We start from the raw sequence: 26662 nt of genomic DNA on the forward strand, positions 1-26662 counted from the left end.
ATCATGCATTAGAAAGTTTTCTATGAAATGGGCAAAGGGAAGTTTTTTTTTTTTTTTTTTTTTTTTTTTTTTTTGTGGAAACTTCCCAAAATCTTAACACTCGTAATTTTTCCTGTTTTTTCTAATCTGAATGTCACCCGTCTAAATTTTCAGTACATATCTGAATCATGTGCTTTTTAATGAACACACTAACATGAGTACAACTAGAGGAGTGATTTTGAATTCACAAGTGCTTGTAGGATTCAAACTTGCAAGTTGCCAGTTTCATCTGACCTTGAATTTGGCATGGAATTCTGAACATAGAATTTCTCCTTTACATCTTTTCTCCTTCCTTTTATCTTTGATTTTTGTCTCCTAAACAAAAATGTAACCATATTTGATTAGTGTGAATTTCTTTTGGAATGAACTCAATCGGTTGTATTGGAACCAGTTATATTGCAATATTCTACGAAAGGATCATGGTGAGCTGGAAAAGAGAATATAAGTGATGTGAATGACATTGATCATTCAGTTCATAAAGCACAACATACTGTAGATCCTATGGTAAGGCTAATTTATATAGTAAAAAAGTTTCTCTAATATGGCATATCTGATCACTTGCTGCAACTTGGACATACCTTCACAACTCAGACTCCCCTTTTTCACCGAACTACTAGCAGAACTTTGGTATCCAGAGCTTGTAAATTAAGTGGTGGCTTCCATTGATTATCTAATGCTGCTTGTAGATCAACTTCTCTGCTTACAGGGATAAACAGAGTTCTCTAGTCATGTGTACTCATCTAATCAATAATAATAAAAGAAAAGAAAAATAACATAAGAAACGTATACTGGCATTACATTATGAAAAGAATGGGAAGATAGATACTGTACCTAAAGGTCATTGCAGATGCAAACTTTTTTTTTTTTTAATTCTACGTAGGTGGCGTTAAACCTAAAGGTCATGAGGATGACCATGAAATGGTTAACATGGAATATGCCTGTGATCATTGCCAAGGGGTTATTATAGGTCGCCGGATGAACTGCAATGTGTGTGATGACTTTGATCTTTGCTATGGGTGTTATTCTGCAAAGAAATACTCTGACAGGTATTGGTATGCGATTCCATACTCACCAGCTTGTGGGCAAGAACAGCAGCAATTAACACCTCCTACAGACAGTCACTCTAATGTCGCTCCTTGGGAGCCTGTGTCTGACCCCAGAATATCTATTGTCCTTAGGAGAAAAGTAGCAAATGTTGAGCAAAAGTTTTCAGCTCTAAATCCTACCCCAAACTTCCAAGTGACTTGGTTACAAATCTTTCACACCTTGTAGTCCTAAAAGTGTTCACCACCCAGAAGTATCAGAAGATTGATAAGATAGAGTTGATGAGCATGAAAGACACTCGTTACACATATGGAGATTTACTTTCCTATTACCTCCACCACTCCAAGATTGCTACCGAAGTTGTTCACATAAACTTGATTTGTAGAGCTGGAGTTCTAGGGACAGATCTTCAACTAGTGTAAATCGTCAGTGCTCCTTTGAGCCCAATGGAACTCTGACAGTTTACGCCTTGTAAGGATCTGCAGTTAGAAATTTTGAAACATGCTTTCTATTCTTTCTTCTTTTTCAGAAAGAAAACTTGCATTTAAACTTAAGTTCTAAACTGTAAACCCTTTCTTTCAGTCACCTTCCCACTCACAGCATCACAATATATCCGATGGTGACCATTCGAATCAGTGACCGACAGAGACTCATCCAGCCTTATATCCACAACTATTCTTGGCTGCTGTTTGCAGCCTTGACACTCTACTGTGCAGACTTGGCAAGTGGGGATGAAGGAGGAGAGAAACATGATTCGCAGATTCTCAGTCATGCTAGAGTTCTGCAACATCAATGTATACAGCTCATTGGAGACTGCCTGATGAAAGCACAGCATGGAAAAGGTGACCCAAATCCTCCATTTATTGAAACACAGTAGTTGTTAGAATGAGCCTGGTGCAAAGCCTCTGATTAATCACTTTGCAGTTTTCCAAGGAAAGAAAAGTCTAGCTTAATAGGGATAGCTCAGTGGTTTGAGCATTGGCTTGCTAAACCCAGGGTTGGGAGTTCAATCCTTGAGGGGACCACTTAGGGATCTGGGGCAAAATCAGTACTTGGTCCTGCTAGTGAAGGCAGGGGGCTGGACTTGATGACATTTCGGGGTCCCTTCCAGTTCTATGAGAGAGGTATATCTCCATATATTATATTAATATCAGAGGGAAGCTACTTTGCATTTCACTAATAGTACAGAGAATGTTTTATAACTGATCATTTAGAAATCTTATTATTAGAGTAACAATAGTCTAAGTGATAACGGAACATGTGATTTGGAAAAAAAGAAGGCTTAAGAAAATTAGAGTAATATTCTGGGACAACTTCTCATAAATTTTCAGTTTAAGAAGACACACTGTGCCTGGATATGGATACAGTTATCTTGTTTACAGGGGCCCTGAGGAAGAAAAAAATATGACATGATGAAAAGTGTTTCTTGATCTGCACTGTTGGCCAGATACTTTTAATCTTATTTATGATGTGAAATAAGGTGCTGCAGAAACAGTCCCATTGACTTCACGGGGGCGGGGGGGGGGGGGGGGGGAGGATCGATCTAAGTTACGCAACTTCAGCTATGTGAATAATGTAGCTGAAGTCGACATACTTAGCTGTGTTTACCACGGTGTCTTCACTGTGGTAAGTTGACGGCTGACGCTCTCCTGTCGACTTCGCCTGCGCCTCTCGTCCTGGTGGAGTACCGGAGTCGACGGGAGAGTGCTCGGCAGTCGATTATCGCGTCTAGTCTAGACGTGATAAATCCCCCTCCCCACACACACACGGATTGATCGCTGCAGGTAATGTAGACAAGCCCTAAGATTCTATTCAGTGTAACATAAGGTGGCAGAATACAGCTCTATGTAAAATGTGTTTTGAAAGTTAAAAGTTTTCTTTAAAACTTGGAAAAAGCTTGTTCTGTCATACAGGTCTAATTTATAAAGTATAAAAAAGCCAGAAATGGCTGAGAACTTAAATTGGATGGTAACCGATTGTGAGTACCAGTGATGAGTGAACCTGGTGATATTCTAAGCTCTCAACTGTGTTTGTAGCTGGTTCTGGCCACTTTAGAGTGACAATCCTGGAATCAGGTTTCAGAGTGGTAGCTGTGTTAGTCTGTATCAGCAAAAAGAACGAGGAGTACTTGTGGCATCTTTTTATATAGATTAACATATCTGAGTCTCTTGCTAGCAGCTACCAGATTTTGGTTGTGAAAGGCTACGTGTCTTAGTATTCAATCCTTAAATAGATTTTGTAATCTTTTCCCCTCAGGTTTGAAAGCTTTAGCTCTCCTCTGCATGTTGCCAGAAGGTGAATCTTTCTCAGAGAATGAGACCACTTCTGTCAGCCCTCCAACAGGTGGCACTATAGAGGGCCATGCTGGTGATAAAGCAGCCAAGGGAATGAATAAAAAGCCAAGGACAGGCTCTTTTGTACATTGCAATGTAAGTACTGCTTCTTTACGAAATTCCAAAGTACAGTTCAGTTGATGTCCATTCTTGTATGATCCTCAACAGTGATAAATATTTCCATTCTTTTCTCCAGTGATGTGGGATGCAGTAAGTGAACTGGCATGTTATACCTGCATGACTGGGTCACCTCACATTTCTAAAGGTGACTTTGATACTTCAAAGTTGTGTGAAAGACGGACAAAACGTTTCCCCTCTGAATGGACCATGGGCGCCTAAATTAGTTTTCAGGGACGTAGTGCCCCTCCCCAGCCTTACAATTCTGTTACAATTTGATTTCATAGGCCAAATAGTTTCCCATGTAAGAGAAACTTATTTGTGGATGTAACGTTACATATAACATAGGAAAAATATGTAATTTTTATTTTGCATATGGAAACTTAAGACTTGAACATAGCATGAAATATATCAATGAAGGGTTTTTATCATTTAAAATAACTTTTTTTGCCAAGTGAAAATAATTGACTCAATTTCTTTCTGTGGCTTTATCTCAGTGAATTAAATTGTTCTTCAGTCTCTTGCTATATTTTTTGTTTTATTTTTAGGGGAAAGATGTTCGTGATGAAATTCAGTCTTCGGTAGAAAAAAAAGGAAGCCAAAGCAATCCTTCTAATGCTCCTTTATCAAAGAAAGATGTTTTGAGACAGGATTCAGAGACACTGGCTCTTAATTCTGTAGATGACCTAGCTTCACATCTTCCAGGTAAGAGATTTCCCATTTCATCCAACATACACATACTCCACACATATACACAGCTGTATTTTTGTGTCCATCCTTATCTTCTACGTTTGTAAATAGATTCAGTTAAAGTAAACAGGCTGCTGCATCAAGACCTCATAATCTTATGGCTTTCGAATACCCATCCACAGAGCATTTTACCTGAATTTCAATTTGTACAGATTACCACATAGCTAGCAGTAGGTTTGAAACATCAAACTGAATTGCATACATTATGTGATTATGGTAAAGTATATCTCTACATACAAATTATAGCGCTATTGGATCTAATACATTACAAAGATTAAGCATGCTTTCTTGCTTAGTAAATTTCTCTCTGGCATTTCAAACCCATTTCTCTAGATTACTCAAGTGAATATATTCAATATAATCATTATCTGCTTGCTGTGTATTAAGTTGCAGAGATGATTTAAATCTTCCTTCCCTTCTCTGTATTCTTTGTTTTCATTTTTCTACTAGTTTAAAGTCCATTCCTTCCCCTTGTGTTCTCTTGAAAGTGCACATCAAAAGCTGTGCTGTGCCTATGATCTTGTCTCTTTTTAAATTTTTAGTATAAAATTAGAGGTTTTATAGAGATGCCTTTATTGATTAAGGTATGTCATCTAGAAAGTACTGCTTACATTTTTTAAAAACTAAATTGTGGTCAGTAAACTATGAAATAATGGTTTAATAGCACTCTTGCATAATACAATGTATTTGTTAGACATAACTTTAAACATATTTAAACAAGGTTTAAGATCCCGTGGACAATATTATCCATGTGTGACTGTAATCACAAGGGACTGGAGAATCTAATTACAAGCCAACGTTCTCATAATGTCAGTTTTTCCTCCCTAAACCAGAAATGAAGGGTTTCCTAGAGTGAAGATATGTAGAGGCAATTCTCAAAGGAGAAAGAAAGACGACTTAACAGTAACTGTAACTTGAACTATCTCTGCAAACCCATTTCTTACTCCTTTTGAATTGCTGTTGAGATCTTTGCATCGTGATAAGGAAATGGGGAAAGCTGTGGAATCAAGTCTGCTCATAGATAACAAGTTCGGAGCCTGCCATATCATGGATTAACAGGCTCAGTGCTTGTCACGGAGTGTGGGGGGACACAAGGCCCTGCACCCCCGGCTTCCTGCGATTCACCATGACTCTCAGCCAGCCGGTAAAGCAGGAGGTTTATTTAGATGACAGGAACACAGTCCAAGATAGGTCTTGCAGGCACAGACAACAGGATTCCCCCCCCAATTAGGTGCATCTTGGGGTCCCAGGGCACCACAGCCCCTTGGGGGGTCAGAGCCCCGTCTTCCTCCCAGCCGTTCCACCAGCCAGCTCTGAAACTCTCCCCTCCAGCAACCCCTCCCACAGCCTTTGTTCAGTTTCCCGGGCAAAGGTGTCACCTGGCCTCTAACCCCTTCCTGGGTTCTCATGTTACGTGCTCATATTCTCCCTCACGGCCAGTCTCCCATCCCCCAATGCAGACCATCCTAGCCACGCTCCCCTGCCTTCCCAGCCAATATTCCCCACTCAGCATTCAAAGACCACATTAAGAACAGTCCCAGTTCGTCACAGTGCTACACCCCAGCTTTTAAACCAGAGGTAGGCAACCTATGGCACGCGTGCCTAAGGCGGTACGCAAGCTGATTTTCAGTGGCACTCACACTCCCTGGACCACCGGTCCGGGGGGGCTCTGCATTTTAATTTAATTTTAAATGAAGCGTCTTAAACATTTTAAAAACCTTATTTACTTTACATACAACAACAGTTTAGTTATGTATTATAGACTTCTAGAAAGAGACCTTCTAAAAACATTAAAATGTATGACTGGCACGCAGAACCTTAAATTAGAGTGAATAAATGAAGACTCGGCACACCACTTCTGAAAGGTTGCCGACCCCTGTTTTAAACAGCGTCTCTTGGAGGAACCTTTTCAGTGTGGCAGACCCCCCCAGAGTCCCACTCCTTCCTTCAGGGTAGGCCCCACAGCCTCCTTGCGTCCCCAACTCAAGCTTCTGAGCTCTGGTACTCCTGCTTCAATACTGTGAGCTCTGACCAGCAAGACTCCTGTAAAGATTTATACACACTTCAAGAATGCACCTCAGCAAGTGTTTGCAGTGGCACCCAAGCAACATTTTTCAAAACAGAGTAGGGTTTATAAGTCAACTGGAACACAGTATTGGAAGTCCTTGGGTTAGCCTAGAGAAATAAAGGCTAAAGCGTAGTCCATTCTGGTCAAGACTGAGCAGTTCATTAGCCATGCTGTAGTGAACTCCATGTCAGGCTCTGTCTCTCTCAGACCTCCTGAGTCAGTCCCAGGAGAGAGCAGCCAGCCTCTAGAAACCAACTCTTTTTATCGCCTGCTGGTCACCTTTGTTCTTTGGACAGGGCCTGCTGAAAGGCAGAGAAAAGTTCCTTCCTCTGGGTTATTGTTTGCTAGGTGTCAAATGTGCTGGTGATTGGGGCTTTCTGTTGTCGTCTTGAGTTTTCCGTTGATATGGGCTGGCCTCGATAAATCCTTTTAGTGACCCATTCAGTCCACTCAGATAGCTAGGGGACATACACATCTGTCTCTCTCCTGTGTCTCTTGGTCAGCCCTGAAAGCAGTCTTAAACCTATTTCCCACACTGGGTAGCAGTGCACAATATAGGGAGAAACTGAAGCACACAGAGGATACATAAAAATACTTCCAAAAAATCCTGCTTCATCACAACCCATGCTTTAAAAGCAAAGCTTTTTGATTTAATCTGTCTTTTCCAGCTATACTCACCCACTCATTTCAAATCAGGTATAGTTTTAGCAGTCCATATTCTTGAGAACCCGTGAAGTGGGAAGTTAAATGTTTTTTGCAGTATTTAAAAGCTGGGATTCCACTCATTCAGATTGTATACACAGCAGTGGTCTAATTTTAGTAGTCCAAGACACAAAAGCTTCTGAAATAAGGTTGATAAAGTTGGAAGAGGAGATACACAAGATGGTAATCAGAATGATGTGACTTTAAAGTCTCTGTCTCTGAGCCAGTTTACTAGATATAGGGCTTGTCATAAAGATGCATTAAGGTAGTATTGTTTGAAATGAGACTATACAGTAACGCACTTTAAGGAACTTGTAGTGCAAGCCAGCAGGGTCCACACAGGATGCACCTCATGCTAGTGTGGTCTAGAACCGACAGCCCGCTGGTGTGCACTAATGCACTGTGTAGACAAGCCCATCGTCTTTGTGTGTCTATTTATACTTTAAAATATTAAATTTTCACTTATGTTCTACAGTTGTACTGTTTTTAAATTCATGTTTATTTAAAACACAGATGCTGAAAATTCAGAAGAATCATCCCAAAAGCAGGCAGAGAAGGCACTAATGCCTAGCCAGGAGCAAGTCTTTGCTGAATGCTCTCAGAAGAGGATTCTTGGCTTGCTGGCAGCTATGTTACCACCTTTCAAATCTGTAAGAATGAAGTACAAACCCTTCCTCCCTACCCCCAGGAAACTAGTTGATTTGTGAGAAAAATGGGGAAAATTCAAGCTGAAACAAATGATGTAATGGGAGAAGGAGAGGCTGGGAAGAGCTACTCTAGTTCCTCCTTTTTGCTAGCTTGTGTCAAAATGCTAATGTTGAAGTGTTTTATTACATTATTTAGTTACATTATTAATTAACCACCAACCATCAGGTAAAGTTCAGATTTGTTTGTTTGTCTAACTTTAAATCAGCCCAACTAAACTTGGTGTTAACATTTTTGCTCTTGGCTTATGCACCAGGTTTTACCACAGAGTAAATTCCCCTCCTTGTCTCTCTCTCTTCCTCCCCCTCCCCCCCCAATCCTAGTTTATGGAAAAAGTATTGCCAATATAAAAGGAACATAACTGAAAGCAGCTTGAAAAGGCCTCAGGCCCCCATCCCCTAAACAGCTTGTAAGGGCGACTTGGAGCCCTTTTCCCCCAGTTCTGGTTGTCCCTATTGATTTGCACCAATGAGTAGACTTATCACTATGCAGTTAATTTGTCTCTGTTTTTTTTTTTTTCTGGGTGCACAGTTGGTAAGCTTAGCTAGAAAAAATTCACTGCCTATATCCCGTATGACTTTTATAGGTGTTTAACTCTCAAATCAAAAGCAATTTTTTCTTTAACAATGGAAATATCTTCTCAACCAGAGCTATTTCCATTCCGGACTTAACTTTCTACATGCCAAAAGTTCTTAACTTTTTTTAAAATTGTGTTTTCTTTACTCCCTCATGTTGAGAATTGGTTGAATAGCTTTCCCTCAAATTTTCTCCCTTTATGTAGATACAAGGCTGGAAAACTTCAGCCAAAAAGGTGACGGTTTCTGAACACTTAGTAACTAATAAGTTTCTGCTCGACCCCTCATTATACTGTATAACTATGACTAAAGGCTTTGCTATGTTTCCTGTTCTAATGAGATTTTTCTTTCTTATTCCCAGGGATGCACAATGTCTTTGATTAACCTGGAACAGATCCTCCCACTGATGTTTCAGGTTGTAATCTCCAATGCTGGCCACTTAAATGAAACCTATCATTTAACCCTGGGTCTTCTGGGCCAGTTAATTCTGAGACTTATGCCTGCAGAAGTCGATGCTGCAGTGACAAAGGTCCTTTCAGCCAAACACAGCCTGTTTGCAGCAGGAGATGGGTCTACAGTGCCAGAAGGCTGGAAGACTACTCATCTTTTGTTCAGTCTGGGAGCCGTATGCTTAGACAGGTGCTTTTTAATGTTCACCTATAAAGATAATTCTTGGTTTTATATGCTCAACAGGAGTAGGGGAGGAGTGTAACCTGATCTGGGCTAATTCTTGATCCCAGTCCTGTGAAGTGCGTATTAGCCAGGGCTCCCATTGAAGTCAACATCTCTTAGGGTCATGCCGCATGATGCTATCAAATGGGAAATGGGTAATTTTCAGAGGCTAATATAGGACACTGTTGTGGAAGAGGTAGGATTTTGGGGTTTAGAGAAGAGCAAGGGCCAGTCTTACTTCCTAAACTTTTGATGTGATCTGTCTCCCTATCCTCCTAATTCCAACATGTTCCTCAGTCCAGGAGAAGGTAGGTCATATCTAAAGGTCAAGCTGGAAAGAACCAACATAGGGAGTTAAGGCCTATAGTGGAGGATAGAGGGAGCTGTCTTTGTAGAGGGGTCTAGCAAGGTGGAGAGAGAGTAAAGTTTCTTTGAAAGTACAGTCTTCAGTACCTTAAGTGGAAGTAGAACACTCTTGAAGAGTGAAGGTTAATAGCATGCTTTGTTAAATACTGTGTTAAGCATTATTCTGCACTCTAGGTATTTTATTTGGGAAGAGGGATTGGAAAGGTTGTTAAACCAATTAGAAAAGCATGCAGAATATAAAGATAGAATACGCAGAGAATCTACTGGTCTTAGAGAGAGATTAATCAATCAAGGAAATACACTATCCTGTGTATTATGTGAAGATATTTTGGCATCCAATTATATCAAAATATTAAATAATCGGCAAATTAAATCTAGAAGAAAGATTTCCCAAGTCTGTCTTACTCATGTACAAGGAGAAGTAAAGGAAGGGAAAAAAATTTCCAGTCCTAAATTAAAGTTAGCAAGACCATGTGTTGCCTTGAATTTCTATCAACTTTTTTATTCATTGTGGCCTTTGATCCTATTTAAGATGGCAGGCCAATATGATTTTTTTTTTTAAATGATTTAATGAGTGGAATTAATAGCATTCATATTTCTGTTGAATTCAAAGCCTCAAGTGATGCTATGAAAAAATAAGACCTTCTGACAGTTGGAAATAATGTAATAGTGATTTTGTGTTTTGAGGGAGAATAGTTGTGTAACAGTCTGCAGTCAAACCACCTAATACTGTCGAACCTTGTTCTCCAGCCGTGTAGGTCTGGACTGGGCGTGCTCCATGGCGGATATTCTCCGAGCTTTGAACTCCTCTGCACAGTGGCATAGTGTGATTGCAGCTTTCACAGATCATTGTATTAAGCAGCTGCCCTTCCAGCTAAAACACACCAATATCTTCACCTTATTGGTACTTGTTGGATTTCCAGAGGTAATTGGAATACTGGTCAATACATAATGATTTGAGCTATGATAATTACAAATTCTACTTTTAAACACTAAAAACTACACTTTAATGCCAAAAAATTGACAAAAGCCATAGAACTCAAAGATATGTCTGAGACTTCATCCTTCGTCTCTTGCACAGTTGGTTGTGGCCTTTGTCTAATGGAAAACAATAAAATTACATAGCTCGGGTTTTGCTTGGATACATTTCATTGTGGGCAACTTGTAACCAGCAACTTGAAATCCAGAATAGCATAACATTGAACATCAAAAAAGGGCTTTTATACCAATATAAAACAAGCCATTATTCTTAATATTGGTATCTCATATATATCATCGGAGTACCATTAAGTTGTTAATATGCACCTGAGGTATTTTGTTACAAAAATCTACTTCATGTCTAAATGCACCTCTACCTCAATATAACCCTGTCCTCGGGAGCTAAAAAATTTCACCGTGTTATAGGTGAAACCGCGTTATATCGAACTTGCTTTGATCCGCTGGAGTGCGCAGCCCCGCCCCCCAGAGCACTGCTTTACCGCGTTATCAGAATTTGTGTTCTATCGGGTCGTGTTGTATCGGGGTAGAGGTGAAGCAGCACACATTTGGCAATGAACAATTGTTTAAATAACAAGTACGATATTAACTATAACCAAAATGCAGCCAAGTATGCAAGATAATGTAAAAAATAAAAATTACAAGTATTATACAAAGTTAGACTGTTAACTGAAGTCCTGTGTCTCCCTTTGTTCTGCTAATGCAGGTGCTGTGTATGGGAACTCGCTCCGTGTACATGGATAATGCCAATGAACCTCATAATGTAATCATCCTAAAGCACTTCACTGAGAAAAACAGGGCGGTTGTTGTAGACATCAAAACCCGGAAAAGGAAAACAGGTTCCTTGACATTGTTATATCTAAGAATCATCTGATATTCCTTACAGTATCTTTGAGTACCCAAAGCCTGAAATCTTAGTAAATGATTTTATACAGAGGTTTATGAGCTGGATTCCTTACAGAAAATATATCTGATTTCCACCCATAAAGCAGATGAAAAATTTTAGGTTTCTGCTAAACTGATATAACATCACCTAGTACAAGACTTGTTGCTTTTATAAATGTGCACAGAATATAACACTTCATATTATTTTGTTATTGCAGAGACCTCACAAAACTGTACTTGTATCTGAATTTAACCTGACAGTGTTTGTTTGGTCACTGCTGCTGTCTTGTCCTTTATTTGTGAGCGTTTAAAAGGTTTTAATTAATTGCAAATTTAAAAATACTTGCTCCTCCTGCATATAGCTAACCCTGCCACTCGAAGGAGCATGCACAGCATACAATATGTGCTGGTCGGTTCACTCTGCTGCCCAGAAATGAATCTTCAAATAACTTAATGGCCATTCTGGCAGTAAATATGACATGACCACCTCCTAGCAGATGGAGTCTGGGGCGGAAAGGCCCTGTGATATATGCTAATTGTCAATAAATGGACCTGTTAGCTGTGACCCAACCAGTTTTTTCCTGTCCCGCTGCTAAGAATGAGGCTATGTAGTCAGATAAAGCCTACTTTTTTTAATACTACACAACTTCAAGTCTGTGAAATCTACCCCGGAAGTTATGAAATAAGATTAGACAAGAAACTTTGACAGTCATGCTACATTCAATGGAAAAATAATTGTTCTGTACCAGATGTGCTGATCTGTACTCTAGGGAGGATGTATCATCTCTGACATCTTAGAATGATGCATTCTGGGGCATGGCAGTAGAATGGCTTGCTAGTGTAATCTTTAAATTTGCTTTAAAAGGTGTCTTTTGTGTGTACTGGACATCCTATGGTGGTTATCTTGCAAGCAAAATCCAAAGTAAAGACTTATTTAAAAATTTAATTTTAGCTTATTCAGAAAAATGACAAGGTCAAGCCCAAATAGAAATTGCATAGTAAACAAAACAGATTATGAAAGTTGACCTTTTCAGTTTTAGCATATAGTGTTTAGTGGCAACATATAACTCTACCAGTGCACTAAGATTTTGAAACTAATAAAACAAATACTATTATGCATGCCAGGAACATTGAAATTATTGTAGTATTTAAAAGTAGGTGGAAAGCAAAGGATTATCCAGTTAAGAAGCTTCACTTTGATAGTCGGGAAGGTTCAGACCAGGGGTGGCCAACCTGTGGCTCCAGAGCTACATGCAGCTCTTCACAAGTTAAAATGCGTTTCCTTGTATAGGCACCGACTCTGGGCCTGGCGCTACAGGCGCCAACTTTCCAATGTGCCGGGGGGTGCTCACTGCTCAACCCCTGGCTCTGCCACAGCCCTGCCCCTACTCCACCCCTTCCTGCCCCCCCGTTCCTGAGCCTGCCCTGCCCTCGCTCCCCCCTCTCTCCCCCCCAGAGCCTCCTGTGTGCCACAAAACAGCTGATCGGGGTGTGGGAAGGGAGAGGAAGGCATTGATCGGCAGGGCTGCCAGTGGGTGGTAGGTGCTGCGGTGGGACACAGGGACGGCTCTAGGGGGCAGAAGGGGGAGCGAGGGTACGGCACTCCGACCTTTTTTTTTTTTTTTTTTTTGCTTCGGCGCAGCCCTCCCGACACTGATGAGGGGCTGCTGATGTATTACTGTGGCTCTTTGGCCATGTACGCTGGTAAATTCTGGCTCCTTTTCAGGCTCAGGTTGGCCACCCCTGGCTCAGTCATATAAGTGTGCACTCTCCTATTTTCTTATTGGTTGAGTCAAAAATGGATCAGGGATTAGCAGGAATAGTGAAAGGAAGACATAATGATTTAATTCACCAGATCAGTTGTGGGTCATCAGTTTCCCCGATTTTGTCTGTTCCATGAGATAACACTTGTACTTCTGTGCCCACTGACTCTCTCTCTAGTGTTAAACAGAAGTTTGTGCTGTTTTTAACTATACTTGTGATATTTTCAGTACAAAGGAAGTGATAAGATGACAGCTCACTATCCAAGCATTTTTATTCTGTACCAAAAGGCAAGAGAAAACATTTTACCAATACACTCCAACAAAAATGAGGAAAATGTATGGCTGTAGCAAAACTACGCCCTCATGAAGGAATTCATGTCACCAGTTTTAAATGCGATTCTACTTTATTGGAATGTAATTCACACATTAGTCATTGACTTAAATATACTTGTTTAGTTTTAACTTAATGCTAAGTGCTAGGAGAGGACTTGCCAGGATCTCTTTTGCTGTGATTCCTGTAAAAAACTTAAGTTAGGCTGCTAGTGTGCTTAGACCGCAGCCTATCCTACTGATCTGTATTGTCTCCCTTGTACTCTCTTGCTGGTCTATGTGTCTAGCCACATGTTGCCTTTTGTTTGATTGTTTAGATTATAAATTCTTGGAGGGCAGGTACTGTCTTTCTTTTTGTTCTGTGTTTGTACAGCCTGGCACAGTGGGACCTGGTCCATGACTGGGCCTCCCAGGTGCTATGATTATACAAATGATAAGTATAATAAACTGAGCCTAGAGAAAAATTCCAACGTGACAGGTTTTTTATTGTCTTCTAGTAAAAGACTACCAGTTGGCTCAGAAATGTGAACAAGAAAGCACTGAATCCCAAACTCAGCTGAGGCAGTATCTCCAGCATTTTGCTTTTATAACCAGCCACCTTTTGCAGACCAGCATGGACAGTAGCTATGCAGAGGCAGTGGAAGCCACCTGGGTCTTGTCTCTTGCTCTTAAAGGATTATACAGAACACTGAAGGTGATTTGATTTTTTATTTATTTATATTTTTTTTTGGTATGTCTGACCAGCTACATAAGTTTCGAGTGAGGACTATGAGCTGTCTGGGTCAGGTGCCATCCTATGTGTGCAGTACCTCACCTAATGGGCCTGATCCTTGAGGGGTTCTAGACATTATTATAACATAAGTAATAACAGTCAAGGTCACTTGTCAGACCTGACCCCTTGCAGCCTCTGCACATAGAGGCTGAGAGCACAGCTCAAAAGAGTATATTAAGGAATATTGTTGACATGTGTTTGATCAATTTTCCTCTGTGATAAGGCTGACTGTGAAGATGCTGGACCATAACGGTAGATTTGGGTCAGATTGGAGGAAATATGAGTTGGGGGGGGGGGGGGAATTCTCAAAACTCTGAGGAAAAAATTATGTATTTGAGTTCATCTGGCCTCTTTTGTTGTGCAGAGTACAATTAGTTTTACTCTAATAACAATGAGGTGGTAGTGGTATTACACATCTCATTGCGAGTACTGCTAAAGACTTGAATAGTGAGAATCTCTATAGTTGTGCCAGAATTAAAAAAAAAAAAAAAATTCTCCTTTATTTTTCTCAAAGAAGGTCCTGTTCAGTGAGAATTGTGTATTATCAGGCAACTCTCACAGTAACTTTTCTCTCTCTTTGACAGACTCATGGTTTTGAGGAGATCCAAGCAGCCTTTCTTCAGTCGGGCTTACTTAAGCTGCTGGTGAAGAAGTGCAGCAAAGGAACTGGTTTCAGTAAGACATGGCTTCTCAGAGACTTGGAGGTAAGAGAATAAGTAACATTTTGTGAAATGTACATTTTATGTAGCCATTGGCATAAAAGCTCAAGGCATTGCATTTTCACCGCATGTTAAACTTCTTTGAAGCATTATTATTTATATATTAAATATATTTACCATTTTGTTCCCAAAACATGATGGAAAATACATTTTGAGTAATGCTAGTGTTGAACTGATTTAATATGAGATTTTTTGAAGGGGCTTAATGGGGGTAGGAGCCAAAGTCTCCTTGCTATTTTTTTTCCAATTTCTTTTAGCCCTGTTGAAAATCCCAGCTTTTAACTTCAAAAATTGTATCCGTACATCTCCAAGAGGCCTATTAGATACTGATGCTGTACACAGTTCTTAAGCAGATACACTATTGTAATGATTCATGTGTAACTGGTGGGAGATCCAACATACACTTGGACACTTTGTTCTTTTGAACATCTGTTATTGCAGGGAGAATTGGCAGTGTGCTTTTCTATGTTATGGCAACAGACAAGCTCTATGAAGTTTTTCTCATGGTGTCTGTACTAGCCTTGATGCTTACAGTTGATATAAATTGGCAAGACCAAGGTGATGTTACCCTGCTGCCGTTCCTAATAATGAGTAGTTAATGTTACTGTGCATACTAGAGCCAAATATCTAACTTATTTATTTTTAAGGAAAGGAACTGTGTCTAAAAAACATTTTGCTTGTTGATGATAATTGCAGCTAACTCTATTGTGTTCCTATCTTGTTGTGCTTGAATATTAATATACTCAAACTTGTTGAAGAATTAATTTGTTCTCAGTTTTTTTTTAAATGTATGGTTAATTATTTGAGATGTCTTCATAGAAGCCTGTAAAGTGTAAAGCATTTATGGAATGGGAAATGCTGTTTAAGTGCTGTTCCTCTTTAGAAAAGCATGTGTTAATAAATGTGGTCCAAGTGTTTATAATGTTCTTACAAGTGCCAATTGCAGCTACACTAATACTATCTACAGGTGTTTTACCATATGTTGTCTTTTTCCATGCAGATTTTGTCAATAATGCTGTACTCCTCAAAGAAGGAGATCAGCTCCCTGGCTGAACGTGAGGATACAGAACTAGAGGAAAGGGACCGAGATCAGGATGTGGACCAATCCATTAATCCCATTGATCTGGATCAGAGCAAACTTGATCCTCTAGAGGGCTTGGATGAAGCAACCAAAATATGTTTCTTGGTACTTATTAGACTAACTGTTTTTCCCATTTTTGAAGATATTGTGCCTCATTTGGATTACACACAATTGTTTCCATATGTTAGTCTTTAATGCAGATTTTACTTTTAATTTTTAGTTATTCATGAACTGATTCTTGTATTATTGCCTAGATTAAGTATAATTTTATGCTTGGACTGCAATAATAAATATTACTAATGTTTTTAGAAAATTATTGCTGTAGAGATTATGAAATTCATAAGTCCTTTATTCATGTGCTGAACAGGAAAATGTGTGTAGAGATAACCCCAAGTGAAATTCACCTTTCCTCGCCTAACCTTACCTCAGTTTTATTTCAGATGACGCATGATGCACTCAATGCACCTTTGCATATTCTTCGTGCCATGTATGAGCTGCAGATGAAAAGAACAGATTCTTTCTTCCTGGAAGTTCAAAAGAGGTAAGTGAACTACCGAATCCAGCAGAAAAATAGTCATTGAATGTGAAAGGTAACTTTTACTCCGTTAACAGGGAAGCTAAATTGCTGTAAGGAAAAGGATATGGAACTGCTTTGTAGTGCTTCCTAAAATGTAATTGGAAAATTGACTCCTGTTACATTTGGAACTGTAGATGTGAGGACAGAAACTAACATTTTGAAGTATGTTGTATGTTCCTTTGGATAACTTTACTCACATGCACAGTATATCTCTGTAGAAGAAACTGCTTTTATGGCTGGAAAGTCAGCGAGATACCAGTATTTCTCAAATGTCATCCTAACTGAGGAAGAGTGATGTGCATAGACTTGCTGGCACTCAGAGCAGCTTCTGGTACCATCTGCTTCTTGCAAAATCAAGTTGGAAGACATGAACATATTTTTCAGTTAATAAGATCAAATGAGAATGTTAGTTGATCTGACCTCACAAAAGAGTAAGGCAGTACTTGGATAAGAGCTTTCTAATGCAAGTCAGGGAAGCTTTAAATGCAAATATAGCTTCTTTTTTTAAGTTCATTGACTGCAAAATTTGTCACTTTTAAGGTTTGATGGAGATGTAATTACAACAGATGAAAGGATCCGAACACTGGCCCAGAAATGGCAACCCAGCAAGCGTTTGAGATTGGAAGAGCAGAGTTCGAAAGCAGTGGATACAGACATGATCATCTTACCATGTTTGGTGTGTGCTCTTTTTAAAAAAAAAAAGGGAAATTTTGATATCACAAGACTGAGTGATTCAAATAATTTAGAAGGTCCAAATTTAAGATTGTTATTAGAGCTTCTGTTTTATTGTGCTAAAAAGAATAGGAAAGATATCAGCAAGAACTTAGCTTTCTTCTCTGCAGCTTCTCTCTTGAAGATCTAGAAGAACTAGATTTTAGATCAGGAGAACAAATTATGGCTTTACTGGAATGCTATGAATTCCCTATTTCATACAAGAGAGATTTTACCTAATATACAACTGTAAACATGTACGCTGACCACCTCACTGCAATGTTACCCTATGAGTAGCTTCAATAATACCCAATAATGGTGAATCTGTTTTGCCAAAATGGACAGCATGACTCTAGTAGCAAAAGAGAAGTTAAGTGACTATATAACTAGGTAGCAAATTGGCCATGTATTGGGATGCAACTAAAATGCAGGAAATCTTGAGTATGGGCCCAACATGGATCCAGTGGAGAAGCTCAGTTATTTATGGGCATCACTAATCTTTACTTACAGGAAACATATTTAAAAAAACAACAAACAGCTTATTTAATACCTACTGGCTTCTACAAATGGATAAATCTATATTTAGTACTGCGAAGATCTACAATATAGTGTCATGGTAATTTATGGATGTTCTCATTTAATGAACATCCACACAAAAATTAAGCATGGATTCATAGTGTTGTTTTTTGTTTTGTTGTTTTTTAAGGCCAGAGGACATTATCATAATCTAGTATGACCTTTTGCATTGTATGGGTCACAGAATTTCATCCAGTCATTCTCGTATCTAGCCCACTGATTTGTGCTTGAAGTGCAGCATGTCTTTTAGAAAAACATCAAGTCTTGGTTTAAAGAATCCAAGTGATGGAGAATTAACCACATATATTGGTGATCTGTTCCGGTACTAAACTTACCTTCAGTGTGTGTTTAAAAAAAAAAAAAAAAAAAAAAAAATCACCTTTGTAGTCTTTTTGCATACTTGATAAGTTAGTACATTTATGGCTTATCTAAAATGACACTGAAAAATGGACCCATTTTCCACTAAATAAGGATTAAGGTAATAGATCAGTGTTTGGTACTGGGCATTTGAGTTCCTTAGTAGACTAGCCTGGCTTGTGGAACACTGTGGTATTTGGCAGAAATGCCAGTTAGATCTTCACCAAAGGGTCAGAAAGGAAATAAAGCTGCTAATTTCTTAGTCCCTCTTCAGTGGCTGTGATTACTGGGATAATCAGTAGTTACAATACATCTAACAGGAGAACCACAAAAAAAGTGTGGAGCATTATCGCTATTGCTTTACCTGTACAATTCAGCTTAAGTTTATGCTCTCAGTGTTAGAATCAGTTGGTTCTTGCCGGCATTTAATATCAGTGGTATATAGTTTAACTGTATCCATTGACACCCAGGGGCAAACTTAAGGTAAATTGTTCACAGGCGGGCTTAGTTGTGTTCTCTATGAAAGATTGGAGCTTGTAATTTTTAATGAGTCTAATTATCCATCTCTAAACAATGAATTAAACTTCTGGTCCTAGATTTGTAGACATGAAGAAGTAAATTGCCCTGAATCTCTTTTCAGGCTTGTGCTTGTCTCTTGCAGTCAAAACCTGTACTTTGTGATAAAGCCACTGAAGAATCCAATCCCATTACCCAGAAACTGATAACCAACACGGAGAGTGATCTCCAGCTTAGCTATGCCAAACAGCGTCGCACTAAGAGTTCCATACTCTTGCACAAAGAGCTGGATTCCAGGAGCAAAAAAGCGGTGCGGGATTACCTGTATCGGGTGAATGAGGCTACTGCTGTGCTTTATGCCAGGCACGTACTTGCCTCGTTGTTGGCTGAATGGCCTGATGATGTGGCAGTAAATGAAGAAATCCTGGAGCTCAGTGGCCCAGCGCACATGACTTACATTTTGGACATGCTTATGCAGCTAGAGGAGAAGCAGCTATGGGAAAAGGTAAGTGGGCTGCATTTGTAGGTCTGAATCAACCTGTTATGTACATAAACTTCCAGCTGACTAGCAAACTCCCAGAGATACTCGTGATTCTTTTTTAAAAAAACATAAATACAAAACATTCAAAGACTTTAAGCTTCAAATCATCTATTTCTTCTACAATAAAAACTCCGTCTTCAGCCATAAACAATGGGGTTTGACAATATTTTTACAAAATGATTGTGACCAACAGAAAACTGAAAAACATACTTCTTGGATGCAGCTGTTTCAAATAAATGAGCGATTAGGATGGGGAAAATTCTGTTCTGCATAGAAGTCAATGGGATAAGGAGCCAAATTTGAGTGCTGTTTTTAGCTTGGTTTCAGTATCTATTTTAAAAATCTTCTGCGTTTATAAAAAAAAAAAAAATAAAAAAAAAATAAAAAATGTTTGTTACAAGCAAACAAGGTCTCAGAATTGTAGCTGAAGACAAGTAATAACTACCTAGATATCCATACAGCACCTAATGTAGTGGGTCTCCAGATTAGGGCTTTTGGACGCTGCAGGAATATAACTAATAGTGTATGTGTTCATGTCCAGGAAACACATGCTCTTCCAATGTCTTTCCTTGCATTATTCAGCTGGCTGTTTCACCATGCCTTGTCTCAGCCCTGGCCTCTGTTGTACACATGCTTAAAGCTTAGGTTAAGAATTGGTTGTTAATCAAAAAGAAAATTGAACTCTCTGGACTTCCTCATTAACTTCCATAAAGGAATTTGAGTCCATTTTTATCTTCGCATATTCTTAATTTTTGCCTTCTTGCGTTAAGTCAGAATCATCCATTGCCATAGGTATGTCCAGACTTCCCAGGTACTGAAAGAAAGAAGTAGTGTGTTTAAATTTTGTGATTATTTTTAAAGTAAACATATATAAGAACATTGCTGAAGAAATTCTCCATATATTTTTCTAAAACCAAAGGTTGTCTGTTAGTAAACATCCTGGTTATATCATTATGGTTTTAAATTTCAGCTTTGAGTATCCTAATCTTAAAAATCCAAACAAATGCCATTTAGTCTAGAGTCTGCATTTCAGACTCTGCTTCTGCTATCACCACTTTGTTTATGGATAGGACCTATGTTAATTGTGACATTCAGTACAGCAGAAGACTAATTTTAAAACAAAACACTAGTACTTTTATAACAGTGGTAGGAGGATATTTGATAAGACTCATTTTTGTAGGTAAGATTGTGCAATTTGAAACCTGAAGTATTTGACATTGTTTCTTAAAATTGAAACCCCTAGCAGATATGGAAGGTAAAGGGTCTATCTGGTATGTTAACAAAATTCTTTGGATCAAAATTACCTTCCTTATTTGGCTTAGGCTTTATTTACCTATCTCAATCTATTGTGGCATTGTGGGATTAGTCTTCATGCCAACATCTATGCAGTGAGGTTAGACAATTTCTGGCCTTCCAAAGTTGTCTCAATATATGAGAATCTCATTAAAGTGACATGCAGGATTTGAAATGCAGTCCAAGGACTAAATTAAACCTTCCACATTTACGGGAGACCATATGTGCACCTAATGAGGCCAGTTGGCAATTTCATTTGTGAGTTTCTCTTTTACTTCCTACCAGTGACTTGTTTTCTCTCTTCTGAGGGGCTGTGTTGCTAAAACAACGTTTTTGTCAATCCTTGTCAAATCAGTCTGCAAATGCTGATTTGGTAGCAAATTGACCTTGCATGATGTGTTGTATTTCCTCAGATCTTGCGGAAAGTGCTGCATGGATGCAGTGAGAGCATGTTGGGAACAATGGCACTGACTGCCTGTCAGTTTATGGAAGAACCCGGAATGGCAATCCAAGTGCGGGAATCCAAACACCCTTATAACAACAATACTAACTTCGAGGTAATTTACATAGGTTAGAGTGCAATGATATGTACAGGTTGTGCATGAATTGATGACATTGGGTGGGATTCTCCAAAGCACCTAGGTGGCTTAGGGAGCCCAAGTCCTGTTGCCTTTCACTGGGTTCAGGCAACGGGACTTGTGTTCCTAACCTGTTGAGGCACTCCTGGAAAATCTCACTCATGACCTTTCAGTTAACAGGGCATTCACGATTATTTAAGTTTCACCTTGTACAAGAATATATAAGTAAGGCTTCCACTCAGTGAGGTACTTACATGTGTGCCTCAGTTAAGCATGTGAGTAGTCCCATTAACTTCATTGGGATACTTGTGTTTAAAGCTAAACGTGCTGAAGTACTTTGCTGAATTTTATGGGTTTAATAGGCAACAAATTGTACTTTCATCCAAGATCCTATTTCAAGAAGCATCTCAAATTCTTGAGGCATCAGTGAAAAATTAAGTATGAAACTTCTTTCTGTGTTTTTAGTTTTGGGCTACCTTTCCAATACACAGAGTCTTAATGATTCTCTTTTTCTGATATTAGTTGGCAGCACCATACTAGTTAGAGAGTAAAAGGCAGTCATCTGTTCTAGGAGAGCACCATGAGTGACATCTCCCCAGTGTCCCACATTGGGCAAAGAGATGAAGCAAAGAAAGGGGGCATGTAGATAGAATAAAGAGGCATGTCCCCTGGGCCCAGAAATTCTCATGGCAACCCTGGGAGTTTTCTTAGCTTTTGTATGCAGTAGGAATTCTTTTGTGAGGGTTTTTTAGTGCATGTAATACTATCCTTTAAGATGTGCCCTGGAGGTCAGTATCTTGGAAACTGGCCTTCTGGATTAGTGCATCAGTTTACAGGCAAACAATATAACTGTGCTTATTTAAACATGAGCACTACTAGAAATTAGATTTTGCAGACTCTTGTATGTAGTTGGCAGTGTCGACAGCACTCGGCACTCTTTGAGCTAGCCCACGACCAAACTAATGAAGATACCTAAATAGAGAGATCGTAATCTTTGTTATACCTTATTTGAAATCTGCCTTTTGAGTATTTCTATACAGACACAGTGCAATGGTATGGGTGTCATCTGTTTGCCTTCCTCAGGATAAAGTTCACATCCCTGGTGCTATCTATCTCTCAATCAAATTTGACTCTCAGTGTAATACAGAAGAAGGCTGTGATGAATTAATCATGTCCAGCAGCAGTGATTTTCAACAGGATCGGCACAGTTTCAGTGGGTCTCTGCAGAAGTGGACTGATTTTGAGCTTCCAGGTAAATGGACCATGTAGATATACAACGTATGTGAGTACAAACAAGTGTAGAGAGCTACTGATAGCCTGTGGTGTGAGAGACCAAGATCTTAATGTCCGTTATATCCCCTGATGTTTGTGGCATACATGGAAAAACTCCTGCTCGTATCCCATCCCCTCTTTGCTCAAATAAATTTTGTGTTCTCCATTTGCTTTGTAGAACTAGGGTGAAAAGCAACAAGATGAAATTCAATAAAGACAAGTGCAAATTACAACACTTAGAAAGAAAAAAATTAAATATGCAAATACAAAATGTGCAATAGCTGGCTAGGCATAGTACTGCTGAGAAAGATTTGGGGGTTATAATGAATCGCAAATTCAATACAAGCCAACAATGTGATACAGTTGTGCCAAAGACTCGTATAGTTCTGGGGTGTATTAACAGAAGCATTGTGTAAAATGTAGGAGGTAATTGTTCCATTCTGCTTGGCACTGGTGAGGTCTCAGCTGGAGTATTGTGTCCAAATCTGGGCAACAAAATGGGAGGGAGTCCCGAGGAGAGCAACAAAAATATGAAAAAAGGTTTTAAAAAACTGATCTATGAGGAAAGGTTTAAAAAAAAAAAAAACTGGGTATGTTTAGTGTTGAGAAAAGAAGATGGAGAAGGGGACCTGATTACAGTCTTCAAATATGTTAAGAGCTGTTAAAGAGGACACTGATCAATTACTCTGTGTTTGCTGAAGGTAGGACAAGAAGTAATTTGCTTAATCTGCAGCAAGGGAGATTTAGGTTAGATATTAGGAAAAACTTTCTAACTAGAAGGATAGCGAAGCACTTGAACAGGTTACCATGGGAGGTTGTGGAATTCCCATCATTGGAGGTTTCCAAGAACAAGTTAAACCAACACCTGTCAGGGATGGTCTAGGTATATTTGCCCCGCTTCAGTACACAGGGCTGGACTAGATGACCTCTCTCAAGGTCTGTTCCAGTCCTATATTTCTATGGTTATGTGATTGGACTCATTTTGCAAGTTATGCACTAACTTGACTATTGACTTATTGAGTGTCCTAGCATAGACTTGTGCTGCAGCATGGCAAGGGCTTTCTGACTTGGAGCACTGGTGGCAGCTATAAGTAACCAAGCGGATAGAGGTATTTTGTATTAGCTTGATACCTACCTTGCCCTTTTATAAAGTCATAGCTTGAATATAAAAACAGCAAGGACTTCTTGAATTGCTCCACAGTCTGATCTTAAAATTTTTTTGAAAACTCTTCTTGAATTGAAGGGTTTACTTGTCACCAACTCTGAGTGGCCAAATACAACAGTTTAATTCCTGTAATGGAAGTCTGTAATTCTGCACTGCTTTTCTGACAAGTCATTTCAGAGCATCATCTCAGAAGTTATGTGAATAGCTAAGTGTCACGTGCCAGTTTATGGACATGGCATGGAAGCAAGAGCTACTGACATTGAAATGAACAGCCATAGACACATTACTTTATGTAATGCCTTCCGTAGGCAGTACACCAAAGAAAAGGAAAAAAGAGAGCTTCCTGGAAAGGAGCCTCTTGAAAAACATCCTTTGTACAGAAAAGAGGTTTCAGAAGCTTAAGGACTCCCATCTGGTAATTAAAAGCAGTGATTCTTGTTTTAGTAACTTACTACTTTTTCTCATTAATGTACTGGAAATTCTGCTGGACATACAAGGGTTTTGGTTATCACATAAAAGCTCATAAATCATCAGTTCTCAGTACTGTACATCTTTACTAATGTGCACTACAGTTTCCTTTATAATCCCCCCCCAGAATTGTCTGAAGCAACTATCTGACAAAAAATATAGAAAGCATTAATCTCTGTGTATTTTTATACACTGGTGGCAGCTGTTCTGCATTCTGGATTAGTCTCCCATTTGTCTTATGTTCTGTTCACTTTGGAATTACCAGAAGAGTAAAAGATGATTTCATCTAGAAGCAAATGAGTTTAATAATCTTTTCTGCTGTATTCTATTCTTTGTTATAGTCCCTTATTGAGTTACTGTTTGTTTTTGTTTTTTTCCTAATGTGGATGGTTTTTTTTCTTTCCCTGCTGCACAGGAGATACACTGTTTTATCGGTTTACCTCTGACATGAGTAATACTGAATGGGGTTACAAGTTTACAGTGACGGCAGGTCACCTTGGAAGGTTCCAGACAGGTAAGCTCCGTTCAGAGCATGACCAAAGGGACTTATTACAATGATTTTGATCCATGCTTTCACAATTTTTTTTTTTTAAATAAATATTCCTTGGCCTGTACTTTTTTTAGGTTGTTTAGCATAGGCTTTTTCCCCTCAAGTGTTCTTAAAAGGCGTTATAGTGTTGTGACTTGATTCATTGTGTGACTTGGGTTTTGATGAGTGACTTCTATTCGCACTGGCTCAACACTGACGGCAGTATCTAAACTGCTGAAGCTTGAAAACCCAGAGACCAGTCACACACACACAGTCTCCAGGATACTTGCCATAATTTATGTTCTGGGTTTAACAGGCCACTTCAGAGCTGTCATAATAATGATAATCGTAAATGGAGGTAATTTAAGTTGTGTTTAAAGAATAATTATATCTGTTATGGTGGACTGCTTCTGGTTTTCATTTTCAGATGCAGTGTGAAAGGCTTTTCTGGTTTATTTAACAGATTAATTATATTTTTAATGGTCTTTTGAAATATGCATCTGGATTGTGAATGCTTTACAGTTAGCTTAGGCCTACTGTACCTCCAATATTAATTAGGGCTCAAATTCTGTTGTCCTACCCTGGACAAAACTCTCATTGCAAATATTAGGGTTAGGATTTTCAAAGATAGGTGTAAGGAATTTAGCCACATAACTCCCATTAATTTTTTTGCCCAAGAAAGGACTAAGGATGGCAGGGGTTGGCCCTTATTCTCTTTCTCCAGATCAAGTTTTGGCTTTTATATCTTTATTTTTGTTTGCTGTAACAATTCTAAATGTATGGGGAAAGGACAGTTGTGCAGGTGAGTAGAATGTCTCCCTCTAGAAATAACCACGATTCTATTCAATTCCAGGGTTTGAGATTCTGAAACAAATGCTATCGGAGGAAAGGGTGGTTCCACATCTCCCACTAGCCAAAATCTGGGAATGGCAGGTAGGAGTAGCATGCCGCCAGATTGGGCACCAGCGTTTAAAGGCCATCCACTTACTCCTGAAGATAGTGCAATGCAGCAACCACAGGTAAATACATTGCTCCACATTGTACACTAAACATGCCTTTGAGGAGAGGGTTTGCTAAATTCAAGTCATGGCAGAGCCACAGAATCATAATTTAAAGTAGACACTATAGTTTGTCTTGCTGATGGGTATTAGCAATGGCTTGCTAGCCAAAAACGGTTGAAGTAGTGATGTTCTGAAAATCAGTTTTTCTTTTTCTAGATGGCTTTTTAAAAGATTCTGTGGAACAAATCCTTTAGTCAGAATAAAGTCAGGTTCCATGTTGATTGTATTAAAATAAATTTAAGGATCTAAGGGTGAGTCTCCTTCTCTTAGTTAAAATGAGGAGATCAAGAACAAAGTGCAGAAAAAACATTGCCAGATTCAGTATTGTAATAACGGTGGTAACTTTCTTTGATTTGTGCCAGTGCAAGCTGTATAAATGGAGCTATAGCTTCAGGTAAGTTAATGCTTGATTCTGGGTGGCAGAGGTGATTGTGCTGGGCAGAAGTAGACAGTTGGTCAATATATGGACCCTCACTTTAGTTATAATGTTCAATTAAGTAAAATCCTGAAGGTGCCAGAAACCTCCTGCTTTTTCTGGCTCAAAGGATGCAGAAGTGTTGTGGGGTGTGTGTGTATGTGTGTGTGTGTGTATGTGTGTGTGTGTGTATATATAATTTATAAAAATATTTTTGTAGCCATTTTAGACAATGACATATAAAATTTGTATGAATCATTGTGAATTTTGATACTTTAGCCCACATTCAAGTCTGAACATCTGCAACTTTGCTAAAAGGTACATAGCCGTTGTTCAGTTATTTATTACTGACTGTGTATCTAATTTCTTCTTACATTTTGTGCCTTTGTGGGCAACAATTTAACGTAGGGTAAAAATCTTTATTATGGAAATAATACCCTAATAATACTTCAAATTTTCTTCTGTAGTACCCTGATCAAGGCATCTGAAATTGAGTTCTCTTTTGATGATGCCTACTTTATGTATGTGTAGAAGAGACTATACAATACAGTGATGTTTGAATGGGAGTGTGAGGAAAGGCAGGGTTGGAAACCCTGTTATTTGCAAAGTGATACTAATTACCTCTACCTATGTATTAAAAAAAAAAAAATCTGTTTATAACTTAAACTTGCAAAGTTCTAACCAGT

General features: G+C 39.0%; 1 protein-coding gene across 2 annotated transcripts in view; it reads left to right on the top strand.

Annotated features, from left to right (window-relative positions):
• ZZEF1 (zinc finger ZZ-type and EF-hand domain containing 1) overlaps nucleotides 1-26662 on the top strand; it is an 87232-nt gene that overhangs the window by 53506 nt on the left and 7064 nt on the right. Inside the window, exons 35-52 of one of the 2 annotated variants that reach the window (XM_034752211.1) lie at nucleotides 920-1085; nucleotides 1666-1925; nucleotides 3340-3512; nucleotides 4082-4238; nucleotides 7567-7703; nucleotides 8695-8972; nucleotides 10122-10296; nucleotides 11074-11206; nucleotides 13843-14039; nucleotides 14702-14821; nucleotides 15837-16022; nucleotides 16358-16458; nucleotides 17035-17170; nucleotides 18779-19159; nucleotides 20902-21045; nucleotides 22150-22318; nucleotides 24387-24485; nucleotides 25354-25519. In XM_034752211.1, the coding sequence (XP_034608102.1) occupies nucleotides 920-1085; nucleotides 1666-1925; nucleotides 3340-3512; nucleotides 4082-4238; nucleotides 7567-7703; nucleotides 8695-8972; nucleotides 10122-10296; nucleotides 11074-11206; nucleotides 13843-14039; nucleotides 14702-14821; nucleotides 15837-16022; nucleotides 16358-16458; nucleotides 17035-17170; nucleotides 18779-19159; nucleotides 20902-21045; nucleotides 22150-22318; nucleotides 24387-24485; nucleotides 25354-25519 (3178 nt within the window). The remainder of the gene's footprint in view (nucleotides 1-919; nucleotides 1086-1665; nucleotides 1926-3339; nucleotides 3513-4081; nucleotides 4239-7566; nucleotides 7704-8694; nucleotides 8973-10121; nucleotides 10297-11073; nucleotides 11207-13842; nucleotides 14040-14701; nucleotides 14822-15836; nucleotides 16023-16357; nucleotides 16459-17034; nucleotides 17171-18778; nucleotides 19160-20901; nucleotides 21046-22149; nucleotides 22319-24386; nucleotides 24486-25353; nucleotides 25520-26662) is intronic. The other variant, XM_034752213.1, reaches the window with a different exon arrangement.

This window comes from Trachemys scripta, chromosome 18 (genome assembly GCF_013100865.1).
Source record: "Trachemys scripta elegans isolate TJP31775 chromosome 18, CAS_Tse_1.0, whole genome shotgun sequence".
NCBI lineage: Eukaryota > Metazoa > Chordata > Testudines > Emydidae > Trachemys > Trachemys scripta.